This window comes from Pipistrellus kuhlii, unplaced genomic scaffold (genome assembly GCF_014108245.1).
Source record: "Pipistrellus kuhlii isolate mPipKuh1 unplaced genomic scaffold, mPipKuh1.p scaffold_m20_p_9, whole genome shotgun sequence".
NCBI classification, from domain to species: domain Eukaryota; kingdom Metazoa; phylum Chordata; class Mammalia; order Chiroptera; family Vespertilionidae; genus Pipistrellus; species Pipistrellus kuhlii.
This window is the reverse complement of record NW_023425595.1, coordinates 57484855-57508201: the sequence shown is the minus strand read 5'-3', so window position 1 is coordinate 57508201 and position 23347 is coordinate 57484855. Positions and strand designations below refer to the sequence as shown.

The 23347-nt window shown below is 36.7% G+C and overlaps 1 protein-coding gene across 3 annotated transcripts in view; it reads right to left on the bottom strand.

Annotated features, from left to right (window-relative positions):
* The window catches only part of GRIA4 (glutamate ionotropic receptor AMPA type subunit 4), a 388414-nt gene that overhangs the window by 84122 nt on the left and 280945 nt on the right, over positions 1 to 23347 (bottom strand). For all 3 annotated transcript variants that reach the window (XM_036426588.2, XM_036426593.2, XM_036426594.2), the window contains exon 6: positions 5388 to 5441. In XM_036426588.2, coding sequence (XP_036282481.1) covers positions 5388 to 5441 — 54 coding nt within the window. The remainder of the gene's footprint in view (positions 1 to 5387; positions 5442 to 23347) is intronic.

Sequence of the window (23347 nt, the reverse complement as noted above, 5' to 3'; positions counted from 1 at the left end):
TAGTTCTGGATTAAAGCCAATTTGGTCTAATATAAGTATAGATTCTCCTTCTTTCTTTGTTTCTATTTGCATGGACTATCTTTTATCCTCTCCTTCACTTTCAGTCTATGTGTGCCCTTAAATCTGAAGCAATCTTTTGTAAGCAGCATATAGTTGGGTCTTTATTTGATCTATTCAGGAACTCTATGTCTTTTAATTGGAGGATGTAATCTATTTACATATAATGTTATTGGTAGGATGGACTTGTTATTTGCATTTTAATTTCTTTCTAGCTGATTCATAGGTCCTTTGTTCTTTCTCCCTCTCTTGTTCTCCTCTTTAGTGATTTGATGATTTGACATAGTAATGTTTTGATCCCTTTCACTTTATCTTTTGTGTTTCTACTCTAGGCTTTTGCTTTGTTGTTACTGTGAGGCTTAAATAAAGCATCTTATAATTATAACAGTTTAACTTAAGCTTATAACAACTAAACTTGGAATACATACAAATCTCTGCAACTTAAAACATTCCATCCTACATTTTATGTTTTTGGTAATATAATTTACATATTTTTATATTGTGTATCCAATTACAAACAATTGTAGTTATAATTCCTTTTAATGCTTTAGTATTTTAACCTTTATGTGAGAATTAAAAGTGAGTTACCCACCACTATTACTACAGGGTGTCCTGTATATTGGAGTATTCTGAATTTGTCTGTATATTTACCTTTACCAGTGGATTTATTCTTTCATGTTAGTAATTTGTGTCCTTTAATTTCAGCTTGAAATGTTAACATTTCTTGTAAGGTCACTCATTGTGATCAACTCTTTCAGCTTTTGTTAGTCTGGAAAACTACCTCTTCAATTCTGAATTACACCTTTGTCAGGTAAGGCATTCTTGGTTGGCTGTTTTTTACTTCTTTCAGCCCTTTGAATATATCATCTTATTTTCTTCTTGCTTATAAGAGTTTGCTGAAAAATACACTTGTCTTGTAAGTGGTTCCCTTATACATAACAAGTTGCATTGCTCTAGCTTATTTTTAGATTCTCTTTTTGTTTTTTACTTTATTTAATTATAATGCGTCTCAGTGTGTGTCTCTTTAAATTCAACTTTTTGGTATTTTGGGGCTTCTTGGATCTGAATGTGTGTTTCTTTCCCTGGGTTAGAAAAATTTTCAACTATTACTTTTTTGAAAAGGCTTTCTGCCCCTTTATCTCTGTCTTTTCTTTCTGGAATCTCTATAATGTGTATATTCATCGATTTGATCATGTATCATAAGTCCCTTAAATATATTCAGTCTTTTTCATTCTGTTTTCTTGTTGTTTATCTGATTGAATTCCACTGTTCTGACTTCAAGTTAGCTGCTCTTTTCTCCCCCTTAATCTAGTCTGCTGTTAACTGCAATTTGGAGTTCAGTTATCATATTCTTCAACTTTGTGATTTCTGTATGGTACCTTTTTATATTTTCTATATCTTTGCTGAAATTCTCATTTTGTTTTTGTGTTGCTTTCCTAACCTCAGAAGCATCTTTGCAACTGTTTTTATGAACTCCCTTTTGGACAAACCAGGGCAGCCTAAGCTCTCAAGCCTGTGTGATTGCTCACGCTGCCTTATTTGAGCACCTAGATGCAGGTGATTATAAGCCTGACCCTTAGGCAGCAGCTTGAAAGTATGCAGTCAAACCCATTTAAGGAAAGATTGCAAACTGAGCATTTTGCTTGTTTCCTCAACACTGAGCCCTGGGGGGATAGCTGTGGCAAGTACTCTCATGCACTACCAGTTAAGAACTGCTTCACTGTTTGCTGCAGTCCTGTGGGGTTCGTGAATGCAAGCTCAGTTGGCTATCAGATTCAGTTGTCCCTTGGGCAGCATAAGCAGAAGATGGGGTGCCAGGCATGTGTACAGTCTCCTTCTAGAGACAGGTTGGCAGCCTGGTTTACAGTAAGAGGAATCTGGAGGACAGAAAGTGGCATACATGCTTACCTGCTCCCCCAGGCACCATGGAGGATCACAGCCACGCCCTACATGTGTGAAGCTAGACGCTTAAAGATGGACTTTCAGGCAGCAGGTTGCAAAGTATGGAGTCAATCCTCTTCCAGGAAAATACTGGAAGGTGGGCATTTTGCTTTCTCCCTCTGTTTTGAGGCCTGTTGGGATAGCCACATGGAGTGCTCATGCACCCATTTAGAATGGCTTCTATTTTCTATAGACCTGTGGATCTTGGGGATATATGTGCCCTTGACTTCAGAGGTAAACATTTTTTTGGGGGGCCGGGATCTGTCTCTTGAGTGACAGGGGTGCTAAATTTTCAGTCCAAATCTTTGCTCCTCATGGAGAAGCTGGGAATTAGGGATTCTTTAAAAAAATTTCTGACACTGTACCAGGGATAGTGTTTATGGAGAGAATGTGCCTCAGCCTTTCCTACGCATTTTGATGTGGGTATTTTCTTAGTTGCCTGAAGTATAAGAGTCACTCAGCTTCTTTTTGCATTTCTTTCATAGGAATTTCTCTGTGTGTGTATCTGTGGGGTGAAGGACATACAGGAGCGTTCTCTGTCTCCATCTTGATCCCTCCAAATAAATCAATCTTGATGAGTTGGTTAAGTAACAACTCCTTTAACTGAATATTGTAATTGTAATTTAGAAATATAATTATTTTCTTAACTTTACTTTAAAATGTTGCTACTGTATAGAAATATAGAGATTTTTGTATATTGACCTTATATTTTGTGACCCATTATTAGTTTTCAGGTTTTTTTTTTTTTAAATTAGATTTCTTAGGATTTTCTATATATAAAACTGTCTTTCTCAATCTGGATGCCTTTTATTTATTTTTCTTGCCTAACATCCCTTGCTTGAACCTTTAGTTCAATGTTCAGTAAAATGAGGAGAGGGACATCGTTGTCTTGTTAGTAATCTTTGGGGAAAATCACTCAGTCTTTCAATATTAAATATAATGTTAATACAATCTTTGTTTTGGTACTTAATTGATTTGACATTTGGGAATCTTATGGGCATAACTCTCAAGAAATAAACTGTTGATTGGCCCAATGAAACAAAAATCATTCTGCTTTTGAAAGTCAGTTTCTTAAGGATAAATGAATAAGTCAATAGAATCCATATTAATAAACTGTATTGTAATGTAGATATGTACAAATTACTGGCCTAGTCATGTGTTACAATGATACCAACTACGTATGGTAAAAGCTTGGCTATTTTTAGTCAGAGTGATAATTTATATTACCCAATACAAGCAAAATATTTTTCTACTCCATATGCTGTTAATTAATCATTTTATAGAAAACTTACATATGCTACCATCTAGTAGGGCTGTTTAAGACAGTCTGTGATACCCATTAGGATGTTATAGTTATTAATTCTTTCCATTTTGTATTGGTTTGTCAATGTCAGAAATTTATTTCTGGCATAACAATGTATAACATGTCAATTTTTTTTTCCTGGATTCCATTGTTTGGAAAGAATATATGTCAATACCTGCTATTTGCCAGAATCTCCTTATATAATGTCATTGTGAATTCAGACAGTTCATAAGCATGAGACTTTCTTTTTGTTCTAATAGTGATTAATACTAGAATATACTAGTTTTAAGATTTACATATATTTGAATTTTTATAAATTTAATATTCAGACTCTGGGCCTTCTTAAAAATAATGAAAAGCATTAGTCAAAGTTTCTCAATATCTTCATGATAATCCCTTAAGTAGCATAATTATACTTTATTCAAGAAACACAATACAGAAATTGTTTACAGTCTATTGCTGCATTTTAATATCTCAATTCCATAATGAAACTGAGGTCCCTAACCACAGAAAATTCCTGTCTCAATATTCGATGATGAAGATAGTGGACACAATGCAATCTCTTTGCAGTCATTGTTTCTTTTTCCTTCTTCAAGGAAAATATCCTCACCAAAAAAATTGGTGGGAAAGGTGAAAAAGAAGAAAATGTTCTGAACTTTTTAAAGATATACCACTTTTGAGATCAAGCTCTTGGGGCAGATGGTATTCTAATAACCCAAGGAGAATATCCCCCGCATGGCTAGTTCATTCCCTATGTGGCAGAGTTAAGAAACACCAAGTGAGACTTGCCAAGAATTTAAAAAGACTTGCCTTAGGTCATTAGGATTTTTGACTCATGCATCTATCTGATTCAATAACCAACTACATTTAATATGAGAAAAACTGACATAATTTTAAACAATTTGAATTACAATACAAAACTTTCTTAAGTAGCCATTTTGATCTTGTTTTTCTTAAAATTAGAGAACATGGTTTGCCAGTTTCCAGTAATATCTTAGATATAGCTCGTAGCATTGTTTACTGACACATTTCCTTGGACAATGGAAAGGAAGGAGAAAATAAACAAATGGTCCTGTGACCTGTGGCTAGGTGCATCTGGCTGTACCGGCAGCTCTGTCCTGAGCTTTGGGTTGAGTATGCACCAACTGAGGGCTCTCTCTTGGGCCAGGGATGGAGGACATGCTGGATTGAAGCTTGTACTGAGACTGGGGACAGGGTGTGGCAGGGGTACCCCTGGTTTGCACTCACAGCTGGAGACCTGAAGTGTGGGATCCTGGGATGCTGGGTCTGGGCTCCAGTGAGGAGGTACAGTTTGGGAGGTCTCTCTGGCATGCACTCACTGCAGATGTCTGGGAGCCTATGGTGTGGGCATCATGCTACGCATTGCGAAGGCATGGTGGTGGTCCCACACGGGTTATGGCTAGCAAGCAGCTGGCCTGCATAGGTACACGGCAGTGTCAGAGGTCAGTCTGGGGATTGATGTTGCTGTGATCCTGGCCTCTGCTGCTCCCCGCTTCAGGATGGTGTGGGTTCTGCACTGAAGCTGGGCAGGCCCGGGAGTGCCTGCAGTGGTAGCAGGGTCTCCCCATCTAGGAGAGCAAGGTCTGCCAGTTCTGGGGACTCCTGTGTTACCTAACTGTCCCTCACTCACCCACATACACACCACACATGTCCACATACTTTCTCTCTCCTGCTGTTAATTAATATTTCTCCTCATTAATTTCCATGTTGATATCTGGTAATCTTTATTCATAGAGTGGCATTTATCATCTCTACAGAGAAAAGGCCATTATTTAATGTGGACTGATATCATAGTAAAGCAAACACTGTAATTAGCTTTAAAGGTCATATTGGTAGACATCAAGCTATTCTGCATCAACTACATTGAATTCTACATTAGAAATATAATGTTCTTTGAAATAAAAATAGAATCCTATGTAACAAAAACTTAGTAAGTAATATAGTAACAATTCTTCAACTGATTAGTAAGTAATAATTGCAATCATTTATTGGAACACTATTTTGAGTTGTAGTTGAAATAATCTTGAGAAATTTTTAGGAAAAATAGAAAATAAAGTGTTCTTACCAAGTTTGCGATGATATAATGGTAGCCTTTAACATGCTTTCCAACACTCACAATCTGTGAAGATATAAGGAAATGAGAAACCAATTTAATTTTACTGAATTATATTTTTAACAGTGGAATTTTAACCTTTTAGCATAATTCCTTATAAAAGCTGATGAGAAACAACATTTTTCTTATGAGAGTGTATTATCAAAATGAATAGTTTACATATCTATATTTATAAAAGGCTAAGTGACTGGCCATCAGTCCATCCATCTGGCTAGCTGACTAGCCAGTACATATGATGTGTATTGGCAATTTAAAAATAAACATTGACTAGCGCATGCGTGATACATATAAAGCTCTTGCTTGTTTTGACCTGTCATGGTTGATCATGAATTTGGTTGTTTTTGTTGACATTCTGAAGCTGAAAGAAAGTGGAGATTTTCACACTTATTTGAATAACTTCATCGATTCAACGAATGATGCCAAAAAGGAAAATTTTCCCATAGAATTTTTTAATAGTATTACTCCTTTGGGAATGCCTTGTCATAAATTAAAATTGAAAGTATATGTAATCATTGTGCTACTGAGAAATCTTAATAGTAAATGGGGTCTTTGTAATGGTACTAGATTTATTATCAAAAGATTGCTACCTCACATAATTGAAGCTGAAGTATTAACAGGATCTGTGGAAGGAGAGGTTGTTCTGATTCCAAGAATTGATTTGTCCCCATCGGACACTGGCCTCCCATGTAAATTAATTCAAAGACAGTTTCCCGTGATGCCAGCATTTGTGATGACTATTACTAAATCACAAGGACAAATTCTAGACGGAGTAGGAATATTCCTATTTAAACCTATTTTCGGACATGGTCACTTATATGTTTCTTTCTCTTGAGTTTGAAGAGCGTGTGATGTTAGTTAAAATTTAAATATTGCATCACAAGGGAAATTAGTGAAACACTCTGAAAGTGTTTTTACTCTGAATGTGGTATACAGGGAGATACTAGATAAATTTATTCAATTTATCAGTCATTGTTTTTATCAATGTTGTTTTTATATCATATTTTTGTTGTTTTATATCATGTTTTTGTTGTTTTTATATCATGTCTTTGTTGTTGTTATACCATGTTGCTATCATTTATTTATCAATTTATATAGTATTTTCATATACATTTTAGTAATTTTTTTTCATCTCTGACACTTCTATTATAGAGTTAAGGGCATATAGTGATATTAAATTTTTCTCCTAATTAATTTCCTTTCAATGTGCACAAATTTATGCACCAGGCCACTAGTATTTCTATAAATATATACTAACATAAGAAGCTTAAAATGATTTTGTTCCAAAAATTTTAGATGTACTTAATTTACTGATAACTTACAGAAATGCACATTAAATTGTTAGATGTCTTCAACTGGTAAGAATCATTTTCTGAGTAGGTTGGAGAAAACAATATATTTCTAAGGACAATTTCTGTTTTCAGATACCTCTAATATCACATAACAGTTAATTCTCACTTGCATATGGGTATAGCAGTATCTATTTATCTATTATCTATCTACCTACCTATCTATCTATCTATCTATCTATCTATCTATCTATCTATAATCTATCTATCTATCATCTATCTATCGTCTGTCTATTTATAAAAGCCTAAGTGACTGTTACAACCAGTTGACTAGTCATTGTGATGTGCACTGACCACCAAGGGACAGACACCCAATGCAATAGCTTCCCTAGGTGATCAATGTGCTCTATAGCCAACTTCCTATGGCTGGCCAGCCTCCTGTGGTCCCTCCCCATGGCCAGCCACCCCGATGGGCCCCAATCTCTGGCCAGGCCCAGTGACCCCACTTGTGCATGAATTTGTGCACTGGGCCTCTAGTTTTATTATAATAAAGAAAATAAGGAGACGACATCATCAAGGTACTTTCTTTCTCCTAGATTCATTTTTTTAATAAGAATGTTTTCTTTTAAGAAAGTTTTAGGAAATTAGTATCACAGATATTTTTAAGAAAAATAAATAAGATTTTTTTTAAAGAAGTACAACTGAATTTCTGCACTAAAAATTAAAACTCTTTATTTTAAAACTGAACAATTCCTTCCAGAGAAAATCTAATGACAGTTAATAGTGAGCAATTTTGTAATCTCATTGGTCACCTCAAATGTAACAACACAATATAAGATTTTCATGAACTTTCATCATAAAAAAAAGTTGTCTTTAGCATTTTATTATCCTCTAAAAATATTTCCTTGTGAATTAGTGACTTGTGTATAAAATACAGGAAAACCCTATTCAAATTCTAGGAATTGTGCTGGGAAACAGTTTTGTGCACATGGCTATCAGTGAAATGGGATCACTGCTTATTTCATCTTTTCTTTTGGCTACATCTAAGACCTCTTCTTTGTCTTTAAGTTTCTGTATTTTCACTACAATGAGTTTAAATTTTTACTTTTTAATTTTTGCTTATATTGTTCAAAATTTGTAGTGCTTCCTGACTATGAGGATTGCCCTTCAACAATTCTGGAAATTTCTCAACCAATAGCCCTTAAAATTCCTTCAAATATTTTTTTGTGGGTGTTTGCTTCTAATAGATATTGCAATGTTGGTATTACTGGCCTAGGGCCACTTTTTAAAAATAATGTTTTTTTATTGATTTGAGAGAGAGAATGGAAGGGGAATGGAGACAGAAAGAAACATTGATGTGAGAGAGAAGCATCAATCGGTTGCCTACTTCATGCTCCCTGACCAAGGATGGAACCTGCAACCTGAGCATGTGCTCTGACTGGGAATGAAACTGGTGGCCTTTCAGTGCATGGCATAACGTTCGACCAACTGAACCATATCAGTCAGGAAAGTAGGGCCACTTTTATAATAATTTATTCATTTCTATTAGTGTGTATAAATTATAAATACCAGCTGTCTGAAGAAGACTGTGATGTCAAATTCTTATAAGATATATATTCCTCAACAAACTAAGCCCAGGCCAAGATAGAAAACACTTAGTTGACTCCTTGTATAGATAATAGATTTTCTTCTGTTCTTTTATTGGGGTGTTCCCTTCAATAGTCTGGCTTACTATGTGATCTTAGGTATAATTTATTGCCTTGACTGAGTCCAAAGTTCCTGTTCTTGGGTGAACATTAAATTCCCAGTCAGGTTACCCAATCTAGCAACTTCCTTTAGTCACTTCATCTTTTATTCTTGGCCCCTGAAGGTTTTCTTTACTTTCCTGGAAGCTCAGCTATGCATTTGAAATGCTTTACATAGCATTTTTACATGTTTTGTATGTCAGATTTATCTTGTCCACAGTTTACCTAAAACAAATTTCCCTTGATAATCTTACCATAAAGATGAAGACAAGCAATAAGTAGATGAGATTATAAAAAAAATTCAGTAAAAACAAACAAACAAACAAACAAAAAATCCCAGCTTAATTAGTCATTATAATGGGTAAACCTAACCTGAGTGATTTATCATAGGCAGAATAGCCTAAAGCTTTCTTATTTGGGGGGCATCTGAGATACATACAGCTTATGCAAAAGACAATTATCAAGAAACATGATGGTTAGTACTCACCTGGGAAACTGTATACCATTCAGTTTACTAGAAATTACTACTATCTGACATGAGCAGGGATTATTGCCACTGGGCAACCCATAAATTATCTCTTACTGAGTCATCATAACTTTGTTGTGGCTATTACAGCCTTTTTGCACGCTCTAAGTGCCCATGCAAATCCTGTCTTTTCTTTCTCAACATATTTAGCTTATGATTTCTGTGTGGCCTCAGTCAATATATTATCTCTGCTTTCTTTTAAATTCACTTTAAACTGTAATACTTATAAATGTGAAACCAGTGGAAATTCTGCACTGGATATCTTTGTAAAGAAATCATTAACAGTTCTAGATTGCCTGGCAAAGAACTATAATAAATTAAACATTATGTAATACATTTTCAAGGGATGAGGACTTAGAGAAACCACAAAGAACTGAAGGTGACAAGAATCCTGGAAGCAAAGGCCTTATAGAGCTTGGTATGCATTAACATTCTGGGAAATGAGGGCCCCGGGGAGCAGTAATCTGCAGATTTATTTTCCTGGCTGGCGATGCTAGAAAGAATATCATTTCTGCTGATCTAGATCCAGGCTGAGAAGAAAACTGTGCTGCACACAGTGTTTCAAAGACCTCATTGCTTGAACACTCACCACCCTTACCTGGGGTGGTCATGGTTTAGTGCAAGATCTTGGTCCTTCTGCAACTATCCGCCACTTGATGAAAGTTACTTTGTTTAAAAAAAATCCAATTTATACTCCATAGTAAAGAATCCTATACATAGAATGTCAATTATTTAAGTAAAAAAAAAAAATGACTGGGTAAAATTGACAATGTCATTAGTGGTATTTTACATCTCTCATCATCTCAACCAAAGTGAAGACTATTTTATGTAAAAAAAAAAAATAAATAAATCTGAGTGACTTCAATTTGGATGTAGTCCAAACCTGTGTCTCTGATGTTATTCTTTTGAAGAGGGAAAAGAAACAGCTTGAGGTGAATGACATGAATATAAAACAGCACTATCTTCATTCAAGTATTTTGGCTGTGTTGTCAAGGGAAAACAATGCCTAGGGTGATGACTGGCTGCAAAAAATTAATTATATCCTTTTATAAAGACAGAAAAATGTAGGAGTAAAAGATCTGCATTTTTATCATTTATCTTCTTAAAAAAAGAAACTGTTTGAAACTAGACAAAGAATAATGATTGAATGTCTGGAGAAGAGTGCTAAATTAAGATGGGTTTAGAAGGATATATAAGTTATTCTGATCATATGTTTTCTAAAGAACCCATGTTTACAAGAATAAACCACTTAGGAAAAGTAATTAATTGATTCCTTTACTTACTGTTTCTTGTTTGGTTTTTAGGAAATAGACATGGTGTTGGATAGACTTAGTTCTAAAATTAGGCTTATGTACTGTACATCATTAAGGTACTGCAATTGTTTTATTAACAAACTAGAGGCCCGATGCACAAAATTTGTGCAAGAGTAGGCCTTCCTTCCCCTGGCTGCTGGCACCAGCTTCCCTATGGCACTTGGGACCCGGGCTTCCCTCCGGCACCTGGGACTCAGGCTTCATCTGTAAGGTTGTCCGGAAGGATGACTGGTCTAATTAGCATATTATGCTTTTATTTTTATAGGTGATGGCATAATCTATTTTTATAAATAGGGCTGGGACTTTTAAACCTTTATTATTTATTAAAATTAGAGAAAAATAAACCCAGGACACTTCTACATCTCGACTCCATCTTTACAAAAAGGCAGGTCAGTAAATGTCTCTTCTGTATACTTTTACAGTTAGAAATTCAAGGATTATAAAGTTAAGTCAGTGCTGCTGTTACAGGATGCTTAATATAACTGCAATAGAAGGCAAAGTGAAGGAAGTGGTATGGGTTTTAAGGAAAGATGGTATCATTGATTGGGAGAACAAGGACTTTTTAAAGAGAGAACAGATCCTATTAAATATTGATTGGATGAATAAAGAAGTTAATGAGAATATAAATGTCATAAGCACTAGAACATTATGATCAATTTGAGATTGAAAATGAATGAAGTTTGGTCTTTAATCCACAATCAGATTTTATATTAATCCTTTATGTATTGACCTGAGGCTCAGTGCATGAAATACGTGCATGGGGGCGGGAGTGTCCCTCATCCAGCCTGCACCCTGTCCAATTTGGGACCCTTTGAGGGATGTCTGACTGCCCATTTAGACCTGATCCCAGAAGGATGAGGCCTAAACGGGTGGTCAGACATCCTTCCCACACCCAGGACTGCTGGCTCCCAACTGCCCTCCCCTGAAGGCCTGGTCCCCCCAACTGCTTCTCCTGTAGGTCAGGTTATATCCCCCCAGCTGCACTCCCCTGCTAACCTAGTCCCTCCAAACTGCCCTCTCCTGCAGGCCTGGTCCCCCCAACTGCCCTCCCCTGCTGACCTGGTATCTCCCAACTGCCCTTCTCTGCTGGTCTGGTCTCCTCTAACTGCCCTCCCTGATAACCTGATTGTCCACAACAGCCCTCCCCTGCAGGCCTGGTTCCCCCAAACTGCCCTTCCCTGAAGGCCTGGTCCCCCAAAACTGTCCTCACCTGCAGGCCTGATCCCCCCTCAACTGCTCTCCACTGCAGGCCTGGTCTCTCCCAAATGCCCTTTCCTGGAGGCATGATCCCCCTCAACTGCCCACCCTTGCAGGCCTGGGTCTCCCCCAACAGTCCTCCTCTGAATACAAGAATACTCTATCCAGCAAGGCTCTCATTCAAAGTTGAGGGTGAAATCAGAAGCTTCGCAAACAAAAAATAGCTGAGGGAGTTGATTTCAAGCAAATGGACATGAAGAAAAAAGCTGGGATAGCGATACTTATATCTGACAAAATAGACGTCAAGATTAATGCCATCACAATAGATAAGGAAGGCTACTTCATAATTCTAAAGGGAACAATTAAACAAGAGGATATGACTCAGGTAAACATATATGCACCCAATACAGGAGCACCCAAATACAGACAAAACCTCTGGGAGATATCCAGGGAGAGATTGACAGCAATACAGTCATAATTGGGGACTTTAATACCCCATTGACACCACTGGATAAATACTCTAGACAAAAAAATCAGCAAAGAAACATCAACCCTAATTGACTCACTAGATCAGATGGTATTAATTGACATCTTCAAAATATTTTACCCCAAAAGCTACAGAAAATACATACTTCTCAAGTGCACATGGGACATTTTCAAAGATAAACAACATATTAGGACACAGGTAAAGATATAAAAAAAAATTAAAGCATCCTAGTAACAAATGACAATGAAAACACAATAATCCAAAATCTTTGGGACACAGTGAAAGCAGTCTGAGAGGAAAGTTCATAGCTCTACAGACCTACCTCAAAAAAACCCACAAAAAACAACAACAACAACAACAAAAAACACAAGGAAAAACGGTACTGAATTATCTAACCATACAAATCAAAGAATTAGAAAGAGAGCAACAGGAAAATCCCAGAGTAAGCAGATGGAAGGAAATAATAAAGATCATAGCAGAAATAAATGACATAGAGACCAAATAAACAACAATAACAACCCCCCAAAACAAACAAACAAACAAACAAACAAACAAAATAATACAAAAGGTCAATAAAACCAAGAGCTGGTTCTTTGAAAGGATAAACCAGATTGATGAACCTTTAGCCAAGCTCACTAAGAAGCAAAGAGAAAAGACTCAAAATTAAAATTCCTAGGAATAAACTTAACTAAAGAAGTAAAAGACTTGTACTCCAATAACTACAGGACACTGAAAAAAGAGATAGAAGAAGACATAAACAGATGGAAGAACATACAGTGTTCATGGATTCCTAGAATTAACATCATTAAAATGTCCATACTACCCAAAGCAATCTACAGATTCAATGCAATTCCCATTAAAATGCCAATGGCATATTTCAAAGACCTAGAACTAACTCCCCCAAAATTCATCTGGAATAAAAAAAGACCCCGCATAGCTGCAGCAATCCTGAGAAAGAATAACAAAGTTGGAGGGATCACAATATCAGTATTACAAAGGCACTGTTCTCAAAACTGCCTGGTACTGCCACAAGAACAGACATATAGACCAATGGAACAGAACAAAGAACCCAGAAATCAACCCAAGCCATTATGTTCAATTAATATTTGACAAAAGAGGCAAGAGCATACCATGGAGTCAAGACAGTCTCTTCAATAAATGGTGTTGGAAAGATTGGACAGGTACATGCAAAGACCACCAATTTACAGCATACACAAAACTAAACTCAAAATAGATAAAAAACTTAAACATGACAGTGACAGAAAACCATAAAAATCTTAGAAGAATTCATAGAGAGCAAAATATCAAACTTATCTCATAGCAATATATTTACCAATACATCTCCTAGGACAATGGAAACTAAGGAAAAAATTTAAAAAAATGGGACTACATCAAAATAAATATCTTCACAGCAAAATAAATCATCAACAAAAGAACAAGAGAGCCCACTGCCTGGGAGAACATATTTCCTAATGTTACATCTAATAACAATTTAATCTCCAAAATATAGGGAACAATTTAACAAAAGGAAGATAAATAATCCAATCAAAAATGGGGGGAAAACCTAAATAGACACTTTTGAGAAGGGGACATTCAGAAGGTCAAGAGACATATGAGAAAAATGCTCAAAGTTACTAATCATCTGAGAGATGCAAATCAAAACAATAATGAGGTATCATCTCACATCTATCAGAATAATTATCATTCAGAAATCAATAAATGACAAGTGCTGGTTTGGATGTGGAGAAAAGGGAACCCTTGTACATTGATGGTGGCAGTGCAGACTGGTGCATCCTTTTTCAAAAATAGCATGGTGTTTCCTCAAAAATTAAAAGTGGAACTCCCATTTGACCCAGTAATCTCACTTCTTAGAATATATCCCAAGAAATATGAAACATCAACCATAAAGAACATATGCACCCTGTGTTCACAGCAACAGAATTTACCATAGCTAAGATTTGGAAACAGCCTAAATGCCCATCAGCAGATGAGTGGATTAAAAACAGTGCTACATCTTCACAACGGAATACTACACTGCTGTAAAAAGAAAGTATTCTTACCATTTCCAACAGCATGGATGGACCTGGAGAGCATTATGCTCAGAAGAGCAATATGAATAAAACAGATCCATGAGAGAGTGACCTCTTTATCACATTAGTATTTGATAATGCCTAACTTGTTTATGAAAATAACTAGATTTCTCATAATGACATAAGACACAGTTACTTCTCTTCAAATAATCTCTTGTCTGAACATATTGCTTATTTGAATAGCAGCTTATATTCAAGGTACTGCTAACTCCAATTTGCACTGGAATGGATCACGGGCACAGTGACGGAGAATTAGGAGGTAAAATGTAACACATCCACATCTAGGTTTGAAAATTCTTTATAAATACATATCAAATTTAATTAGCGTAAAGGCTTAAATGATTTGAATTTCGTTTTGTACAGCTTGTAATTTACTAGGTGTATATTTAAAATGATAGTTCAAGTACATATCCTAAATTTAATGCCAATCGGACTCAATAAAAGAAATAATTTTATTTATGTGACATGCTCAAAGTGATCAATTAAAAGTTCAACTATGTACAGTATAGTTCAGTGTTAAATACATTTTATGATGTTCTCTGTGAAATGGGAACTCCATAAACAGTAGGACATAGAGTTACCTTTATATCCATCAGAATATCTCATTTCTTGAGATGTTCCTGATTAGGTATGTCATCACTGAAAAATACCTTGGCTTATCCAGAAAATTTGAGGGGGCATATTTTTAAGCAAATCAATTGTTAAGAGGTGACTGTAGAACATCCTGTGATCACCTTTGCAAGTAACATTAGTTAACTAAGGTTTAAGGGGGGTTTTGCTATATACATTTTTAGAGATTTTAAACATACTGAAGTACACTGACATCCCAAGAGCCAGATAGTGTGCAGTTCTGCACCACAGTTTTATAAGGTTGCTTAAGGTCATCCTTCCTATAGTATTATCCTCACTCACATCTTTCCTTAGTATTAATGTACATTTCAAGCATCACTCATTTTAATGGCATGTTCTTATTTCTCATCCATGTCAGTCATTTTTACCCACAGTAAAGACACAACCCAAACCATTTGAAGCGTATTTAAGATGAATTCTGTACACAATTTTTGTGGTAGTACTGCACTGTTTTGCAAGTTCAGCTAGTAACTTTTAGGTCATAAGTTTTTATATTTGCATGCTTGTAGTTATATCCAACAGATGAAATTGCGATTAAGTAAATATGTAAGACATTTGCATGCAGAGTTACTCTCTTTTATTGCAGGAGTATGTTTCCTTTGCATTTAAATGTATGTGTTATGTCCTGCTTCAGACAATTTGGTATGAGAGGCCAGTTTCCTATGAAGTGGCTTCAGAGAGAGGAAATAGATATAAGCAGATATCCTGTCTCAATAAAGGAGTAAAAGCTTTTCTGAGTGAACCCTTCACATTTGTTCAAATGATTAATTCCAAAATCACTTTTAAAAACAAACAAATGAAAGGTCATAACTGACAGAGAAAAGGCAGAAAAAAAATATACCTCTCCCTAATAAATGGGATTCTCCTATTTGGTGTTGGTATGTAATATTTGCATAGCAACTTCACAGGGTAGGTCTTTTGCCCATATTATCACATAAATATTTGCCCATATTTTTCCCATATTATCACTGGGTAGGTCTTTTGCCCATATTATCACATAAGACTTTTGCCCATATTATCAACTTCACTAGGTAGGTCTTTTACTCATAATATCACATAGGTCTTTTGCCCATATTTGCCCATATTATCACATTTGCCCATATTATCACATACTATCACCAGGTAGGGCTTTTGCCCATATTATCACATAATATTTGCATAGCAACTTTGCTGGGAAGGTCTTTTGCCCATATTATCACATAAGTAGAAATTTAAAGACTATTCTTCATAATGAGTGACAATACTGTTAACTTAATAAAAATAATTTTTTTATTTTTATTTTTTCTTCATTTAAAAAATATATATTTTATTGATTTTTTACAGAGAGGAAGGGAGAGGGATAGAGAGTTAGAAAAATCGATGATGAAAGAGAATCATCGATCAGCTGCCTCTTGCACACCCCCTTCTGGGGATGTGCCTGCAACCAAGGTACATGCCCTTGACCGAAATCAAACCCGAGACCTTTCAGTTCGCAGGCTGACGCTCTATCCACTGAGCTAAACTGGTTTCGGCTCCATTTTTTTTGATTAAGGTATTATATGTGTACATATCTTACCATTGTGCCCCGCCCCCCATGTTGTTTTTTTTAAACCCCAGTCAGATCAAACCTCGTAAAATCATAATAAAAATAATAGAGACTATGAATGCACAAGTATATATGATGTTTGGCAAAGTTGCCATTTAATAAATGCACTAAATAAGCAATATCCCATTATCACTACTTGGATATCCTATTAATAAAAGCCTAATATGCTAAGTGTCTGGTCTGCCATTCAATCAATCAAAGTATAATATGCTAATGATATGCTAAGGCCACTAAACAGCTCACTATGATGTTTACTGACCACCAGGGGGCAGACAATCTACTGTTCAACCAATTGCTATGACATGCATTGTCCACCAATGGATAGTCAAGTGGTTGACCAGTTGCTATGACATGCACTGACCCCCAGGAACAGGTGCTCTGATCTGTATGTTAGCTTGCTGCTGGGGTCCCACTGATAGGGTTTGGAATTATCCTGTGGTTCCTCCTCAGCTGGCTAACCTTCTGTGCCACTCCCTGGTCCAAATCATATACCGGTGGGGAGTCTTTTCCTGGCTGTATTCTCTCACAATCCAGGACGTCTCGGGGAATGTCAGAAAGCTGGTTTTGGCCTGATCCCACAGGCCAGGCTGAGGGACCTCACTGGTGCATGAATTCATGTACTGGGCTTCTAGTCCTATATAATAAAAGCCTAATATGCTAAGTGTCTGGTCAACTGGTCAGCTGTTCAACCAATCGAAAGGTAATATGCTAATAATATGCTAAGGCTGCTCAACCGCTTGCTATGATGTGCACTGACCACCAGGGGGTAGACTCTCTGACTGGGGTCCAGCAGATCAGGACTGAGCAAGACAGGCTGGACATGTTCTGGAGCCCTCCTATACTTCCATCCTGGCTGGCCAACCTCCTGCATCTCTCCCCAGTCCCGACTGTGCACCTTTGGGCTCCCTTGGCCTGGCCTGCTCCCTCTTACAATCTGGGACTGGATGCCAGAGAGCCAGTTTTCACCTGATCCAGCAGGCCAGGCCAGGCTTAGGGAGCCCATTGGTGCATGAATTGGTGCACTGGGCCTCTAGTGTGTGTGTGTGTGTGTGTGTGTGTGTGTGTGTTGTGTGTGTGTATGTATTTTATTGTGTGGCTCCTTCATTGAAGTATTGTAGAAGCTCCATGAGGCAGGGAATTTACTGAGCTTACAGCAGTGTCTGGCTCATAATAAGCACTGAATAAATACTTGTTGCATAGACATCAAACACAGAGAGTTATGTACTGTTATCTATGACACATATATATATACTCACAAAGTATAAAGATGAAGAACATATGCTCATTTAGTACACTACTTAGTCACAAGGCTGTCCCCCTTCCAGTCCATTGTCTATGGTGTCAACAGAATTACCTTTTTAAAGAACAAATTCCATCCTATTTTAAACCTCCAATGACATGTACATATTATGATGAATTTAAAACTCCCAGGTAAAGCCTATGAGGCCTTCCTAACCTGCCTGCCATCTGCCCTCTCTTCCCCCGCGCTGGATGCTCCAGCCCTGCACACAAGGCTCCCTCCCAGCCCTCCTCTCTGAGCACGCCTGGAGTGCTCTCCCAGCTTTTCTTCCCGGAACGCTGACTCATCTCTCAACAATTTGCTTTCCTCTTTAGTGCACCTTGCCACACGGTGTTGTATTACTTGTTTGTGTTCCTCTGTTTTTCTTACACTAAAATTCCTTCACAGGATACACTGAAGTCAATTTAACTTTACATATGGTGCTTGAAAATCAGTAGATAGTGAGTAAATGCTTGCTGAATAAATGAGCAAATGGATAAGTGTTGTGAGTAATTGTAAGAAAGGGGAAATGAATGGTAGGGTGTGCAGAGACAAGAAAAATTGTTTCTCTTGTGTTACCAGCAAAATTTTTGCATTGCTATATCATTCTATTATACTAGAACAGTGGTTGGCAAACTCATTAGCCAACAGAGCTAAATATCAACAGTACAATGATGGAAATTTATTTTGAGAGCCACATTTTTAAAACTTAATCTATATAGGTTGGTACATTGTTATTAACTTAATTATGGTACAAGGTATTTTGTGGATGAGCTACACTCAAGGGGCCAAAGAGCCGCATGTGGCTCGAGAGCTGTAGTTTGCCGACCACTGTACTACAATATTTGACTTTAAGGTTTCTATTATAACAATCAGCAAAAATGAACACAAAACTAATTCTAAAAATAAAATTCATATATATATATATATATGCTCTAATATATATTTCCAGTATATGCTCTGTGATCTTAAAGGAAGGACACAGGGCAAATTGAAAGTACAGAGACGATTTCAGCCTGGACTTTGGAAGCTATAACAATCATGTGTTAAATATGATCCTTCAAATAGAAGGTAAACTTCCTGTGTACAAATCATGTAAAACTTATCCCCCCCCCACATTTTTTTTTTTTTTTGTAAAAACGACATCACTTTAATTTCATTCAATCTGATCTTAAATTTGGCAACAGTTTTATATGAGCTCAGAAAAAACCTAGACAATTGGCAGGGAAGTCCTGTACATTTATGTGGTTAATTTCAAGGAGAGGATTAGGGATGAATTTGTTCCATTATCTTTCTAAAAAGATGCGTCACTTCATTTACTAATAGGTAGTACACTCAATTACTAAACTGTTCACTGTAAATTCCCTAGAATTTGTAAAGAGTAGTTATATTTATAATGCCTACAAGACTCAGAAAAGTATCCTCAAAGGCATTGTTGGATGTTCTGCTTCCGTTTTATTAATCACACTGCCTTTTAAAAACTTAAAAAGCAGCTGCAAAATTCTACTGAAATAAATTATGAAGTTATCCTCTTTATTTCCATTTAATGAGGACTATTACTTGCCTATCCCTAAACCATAGTAGATAAGTCTGTGCAGCTGATTTTTATTTAAGGCTAGAAAAACTAATCTAATTTTCTAAATATATATATATATAATTATCAAGCAGATTTTCCTTTATTTTTTAAAAGAAGCTGAGCTTTTGAATGTTTGAGTCAATAACAAAACGGCAACTATTCTAATAAGTGTTCTCACAGCATCAATTAAAACAAATTTAGTTGAACACAAATCCTATAATTCACAATTCTAAGGTAAATGTGTTTGCGTTCAACAATCATATTTTTCTTCTTAAAAATTTATATTTTGCTTTCTTCACTTTTCCTCTTAGTTTAGCATTTTTACTCTATAATAAAACAAGGAATAGCTGTAACCATGGTAATAGTTGCTAAGAGACAATCAGAGAAGCCTTTATAACGCCCACTAATTCTATTTGTATCAGCCTGACCAAGGCCTGTAAAGGTGTTTGTTTTCTGTGAAAACAACAAACCCAGTGCCTAATGGGATTTGCACATTTAAATCAGTTCAACTAAAAAAGTAAGACTAAATAAGTAAAATCCCCCTTTTAAACATAACCTCATGTCTTTTAAGTTTCTCCTCATTTGCAGCTCCTGCCCTAGCCAAGCTCTTGTGCAGGAGTTGCTTTATGGTGATGCAATAGCAGCGAGCGCTGCCAGCACTGCAGTGCGGGGAATGGCTCATGTGATTTCCTTGCCATAGCAATTTATTTGAGTGCCCGATTTGTTCCCCTGTATCTCACTCATTGTGGCTTTAATATATGGAAATAAAACTCTTGTGTTTTTTTCAGCCTGTACAACAAACTCTAGAAACCTTAATTTCCTCCTGAATCTTTGGAGGGTGAGATCCTGGATAAGAAAGCTTCATAGATGATACAGGGCTTACCCCCTAAAACATCAAGTGCTTCTCTCTATAGATTTTAAATATATTTTACGGATTTTTTTACAGAGAGGAAGGGAGAGGTATAGAGTTAGAAACACTGATCAGCTGCCTCCTGCACACTCCCTCCTGGGGATGTGCCTGCAACCAAAGTACATGCGCTTGACCAGAATCGAACCCGAGACCCTTGAGTCCATAGGCCGACACCCTATCCACTGAGTCAAAATGGTCAGGGCTTGGTGCTCTTCCCTTAAACATATAAAGGAGTTGTAATTCCTTCCTGCATCTTCATGGGAAGCTCATTCAGACTTTCATTTAGTCCACAATTATTTTAGATCCCCTTTCAGATCCCTGGGAACATATTGGTAAATGGTAAACATAGACCCCGCTTTGATGAAGATAAGATTTCAACAGCAAAGGCAGAGACTGAAGGAATAAAATATAATAAATCCTTATTCCTGCTACCTCCAATCTTCACAGTCTCACCTAAGTAGAACAGAAAATGTATCCGTTTTGCTCATTTTATCTTTAGCAGAGCACAGTGCCTGACACTAAGTGAGAACTCCGTTAGTATTTGTAGAATGAATGAATATACATACAATGTCACTTGACTGAGGTTTTATTTTTGCTCCTCTTTACCACAATACCCCATGGGCAAAATTATACATTGCTTCAGGATCACACACAATCATTAGGAAGTCTTCATTGCAAATAACATTATTAACTTGTAGAGCGAGCAGGACTCTGCAAGATCACTTCAGTCCAGTGCTCCTTATTTAAAGTAAGAAAGGAGGAGCCATGGGTGGGTGGCTCAGTTGGTTGAGCGTTGTCCCATGGACCAACAGCTTGTGGGTTTGATTTCTGGTCAGGGCACATGCCCAGGTTGTGGGCTTCATTCCCAGTAAGGGTGTGCAGGAGGCAGCTGATGGATGCTTCTCTCTCACATAGATATTTCTCTCCCTCCCTCCCCCTTCCTTCCTATCTCTCTAAAATCAATAAAAACATAAAAGTGTATTATAAAAAAAGAAAGAAGAATTGTGTGCTAACTGATTCACTTACTTCAAAAATAAACAATTAAAGATTTCTTATTCATCTCTCAAAAAGTGAAAACACATCTTTTTTTTTAAAAAAAAATTATAATTTTCAGGCTACAAGTGAATTGATCAAAGAATGAATTAGAAGAGTACAAGCCCATTGTGACAACAGCATGTTTCAGAGAATGAGCTGAATGTTCACGAGAGAAACATTTCCTTGACAAAGAGGAACATAGAAATCTAGTTGTAAGGCCGTAGGTTTTTCTCACGATGGAGTAAATTTGTGAGCAACCGTTAACTTTAAGTGCTATTTTGTTTAAATAATCTTTGATGTCAGATGCTAGAAGGATAAGGATCAAGTTTTGTTGCTGTTTTGCTATTGGATTAAACTTGTGAGTCAAAATCTGCTTCTTCAGTGTTCAATTGATAAGGTGTTTGTGTACCCAGGGACTCTTTTCAAGTAATCAGGTTCAAGATGAAAAATTAACAGATTTCCGTAAAAATAAATAATGTTTGAAAGGCTCCAGCTATAAGCCATTTATTTTGATACGAAAAAAAATTCATTTGCTTCCAGTTAAATTTAGCTATTATGAGCTATTCTATAAAGTAATTGACATATTGCTAGAGCAAGAAAATAAGGTGAAATGAATAATGCCATGTCCAACTGATTATATTAATTTAAGTCCAATTTGAGATTCTTTCTATCAATAATTGATAAAAAAATTCAACAAATATTAAAGACATTTTTAGTTATAAGTTTCTTTTCAATGTTCTTTTTCTGTAGATGAGTGGACCAAATTGCCCATTAAATTTCAAGAGCCAAAAATAAAATTTGTTTTATTGAAGACTATGCAAACAAAATGACAAAAATATAGTATCATAGTTTTCTTATGTTTCTATTGTTTTAAATAACCCAGTGAGGGATATTTACATAATTTTCCATTTTTTTCCCTATGGTACAATTAAAGGTAAAAAAATATATATACTTTAAGCTATAATATCAAATAATTGTTTTGAAATGTTTGAATGAGAATATGGTTAACTGCTATTTTAAAAAGTAATCCTATATAATATAAGCATAATATGCAAATCGACCAAACAGCAGAACAACCAGTCAGCAGAGAGTGGGACTGGTGAGCAGGCAGCATCAGGCCAGCCAATACACATGCCAGCAGGCAGAGGGAGGGGATGGTGATGTGGGGGTGGTGGCGACCAGCAGTGGCAGAGGGGCAATCAGGGGGCTGGGGCCAGACACTCACCATCTGGTGCCATCCCCTGATCAGCCTGCCCAGTTGCCTCCATCAAAGGGAGGCCAGACTGCAGCTTAGGCTCACTCCCCACAAGAGGGTGCAGGCCAGGCTGAGGGACCCCCCCATCCTAGGGCATGAATTTTGGTGCAACGGGTCTTTAGTACATTTATAAGAATGCATTAGTTTATGGTAAACCATAAGAATGATTTGGAAAACATATAGAAGATGAAGTGTTTCTCTCACTACAGTTGTCCATTAACATATTTCTGAGAGAAAATTGAGTGAGCTATTTGCATTATGATTTTAAAAGTTGATACAAATTGAATTGTCCAAAAAGTAATTATTGACAGTATGCTACTGTAACATGAAGGGTGCCCACCTTTCTAGAAACTTACTGACACCTCTTCTTATTTTCATAGTATTAGTTTCACCATCTCCTGAGAGAGGGCTACTTCTTTTAAAATATTTTTCTGATCAATATTACGTAGCATTTATAAAATGCTTTGATTTATTCTCTAAAGTTGTTTTCTATGTTATCTCCATTTATTTAAGATGTTGAACCACAGAGCTATGGAAATGCATGTACAAATTCCTGCCAATATCTGGATTAGCTCTTGTGTTTAGATGAGTTAAGGGTACAAGTAGGAACATTAAAAGTTATTCTGCTTAGCAGTACAGTGAATAAATATCTATACTAATAAAAGAGTAATGTGCTAATTAGACTGGATGTCTTCCAGACATCCTTCTGGCTGTCCTTCCGAACAAAGCCATGGTGGCGGGGGCCAAGGCAGAGACGGTTAGGGTGATCAGGCCAGTAAGGGAGAGCAGTTAGAGGTGATCAGGTTGGCAAGAGAGAATAGTTAGGGGCAATCAGACAGGCAGGCAGGTGAGCAATTAGGAGCCAATGGTCTTGGATTGCAAGAAGGATATCCGACTACCAGTTTAGGCCCAATCCCATAGGGTCCTGAATAGGAGAGGATGCAGGCTGGGCTGAGGGACATCCCCCCTTCAGCCTGGTACACAAATTTTGTGCACTG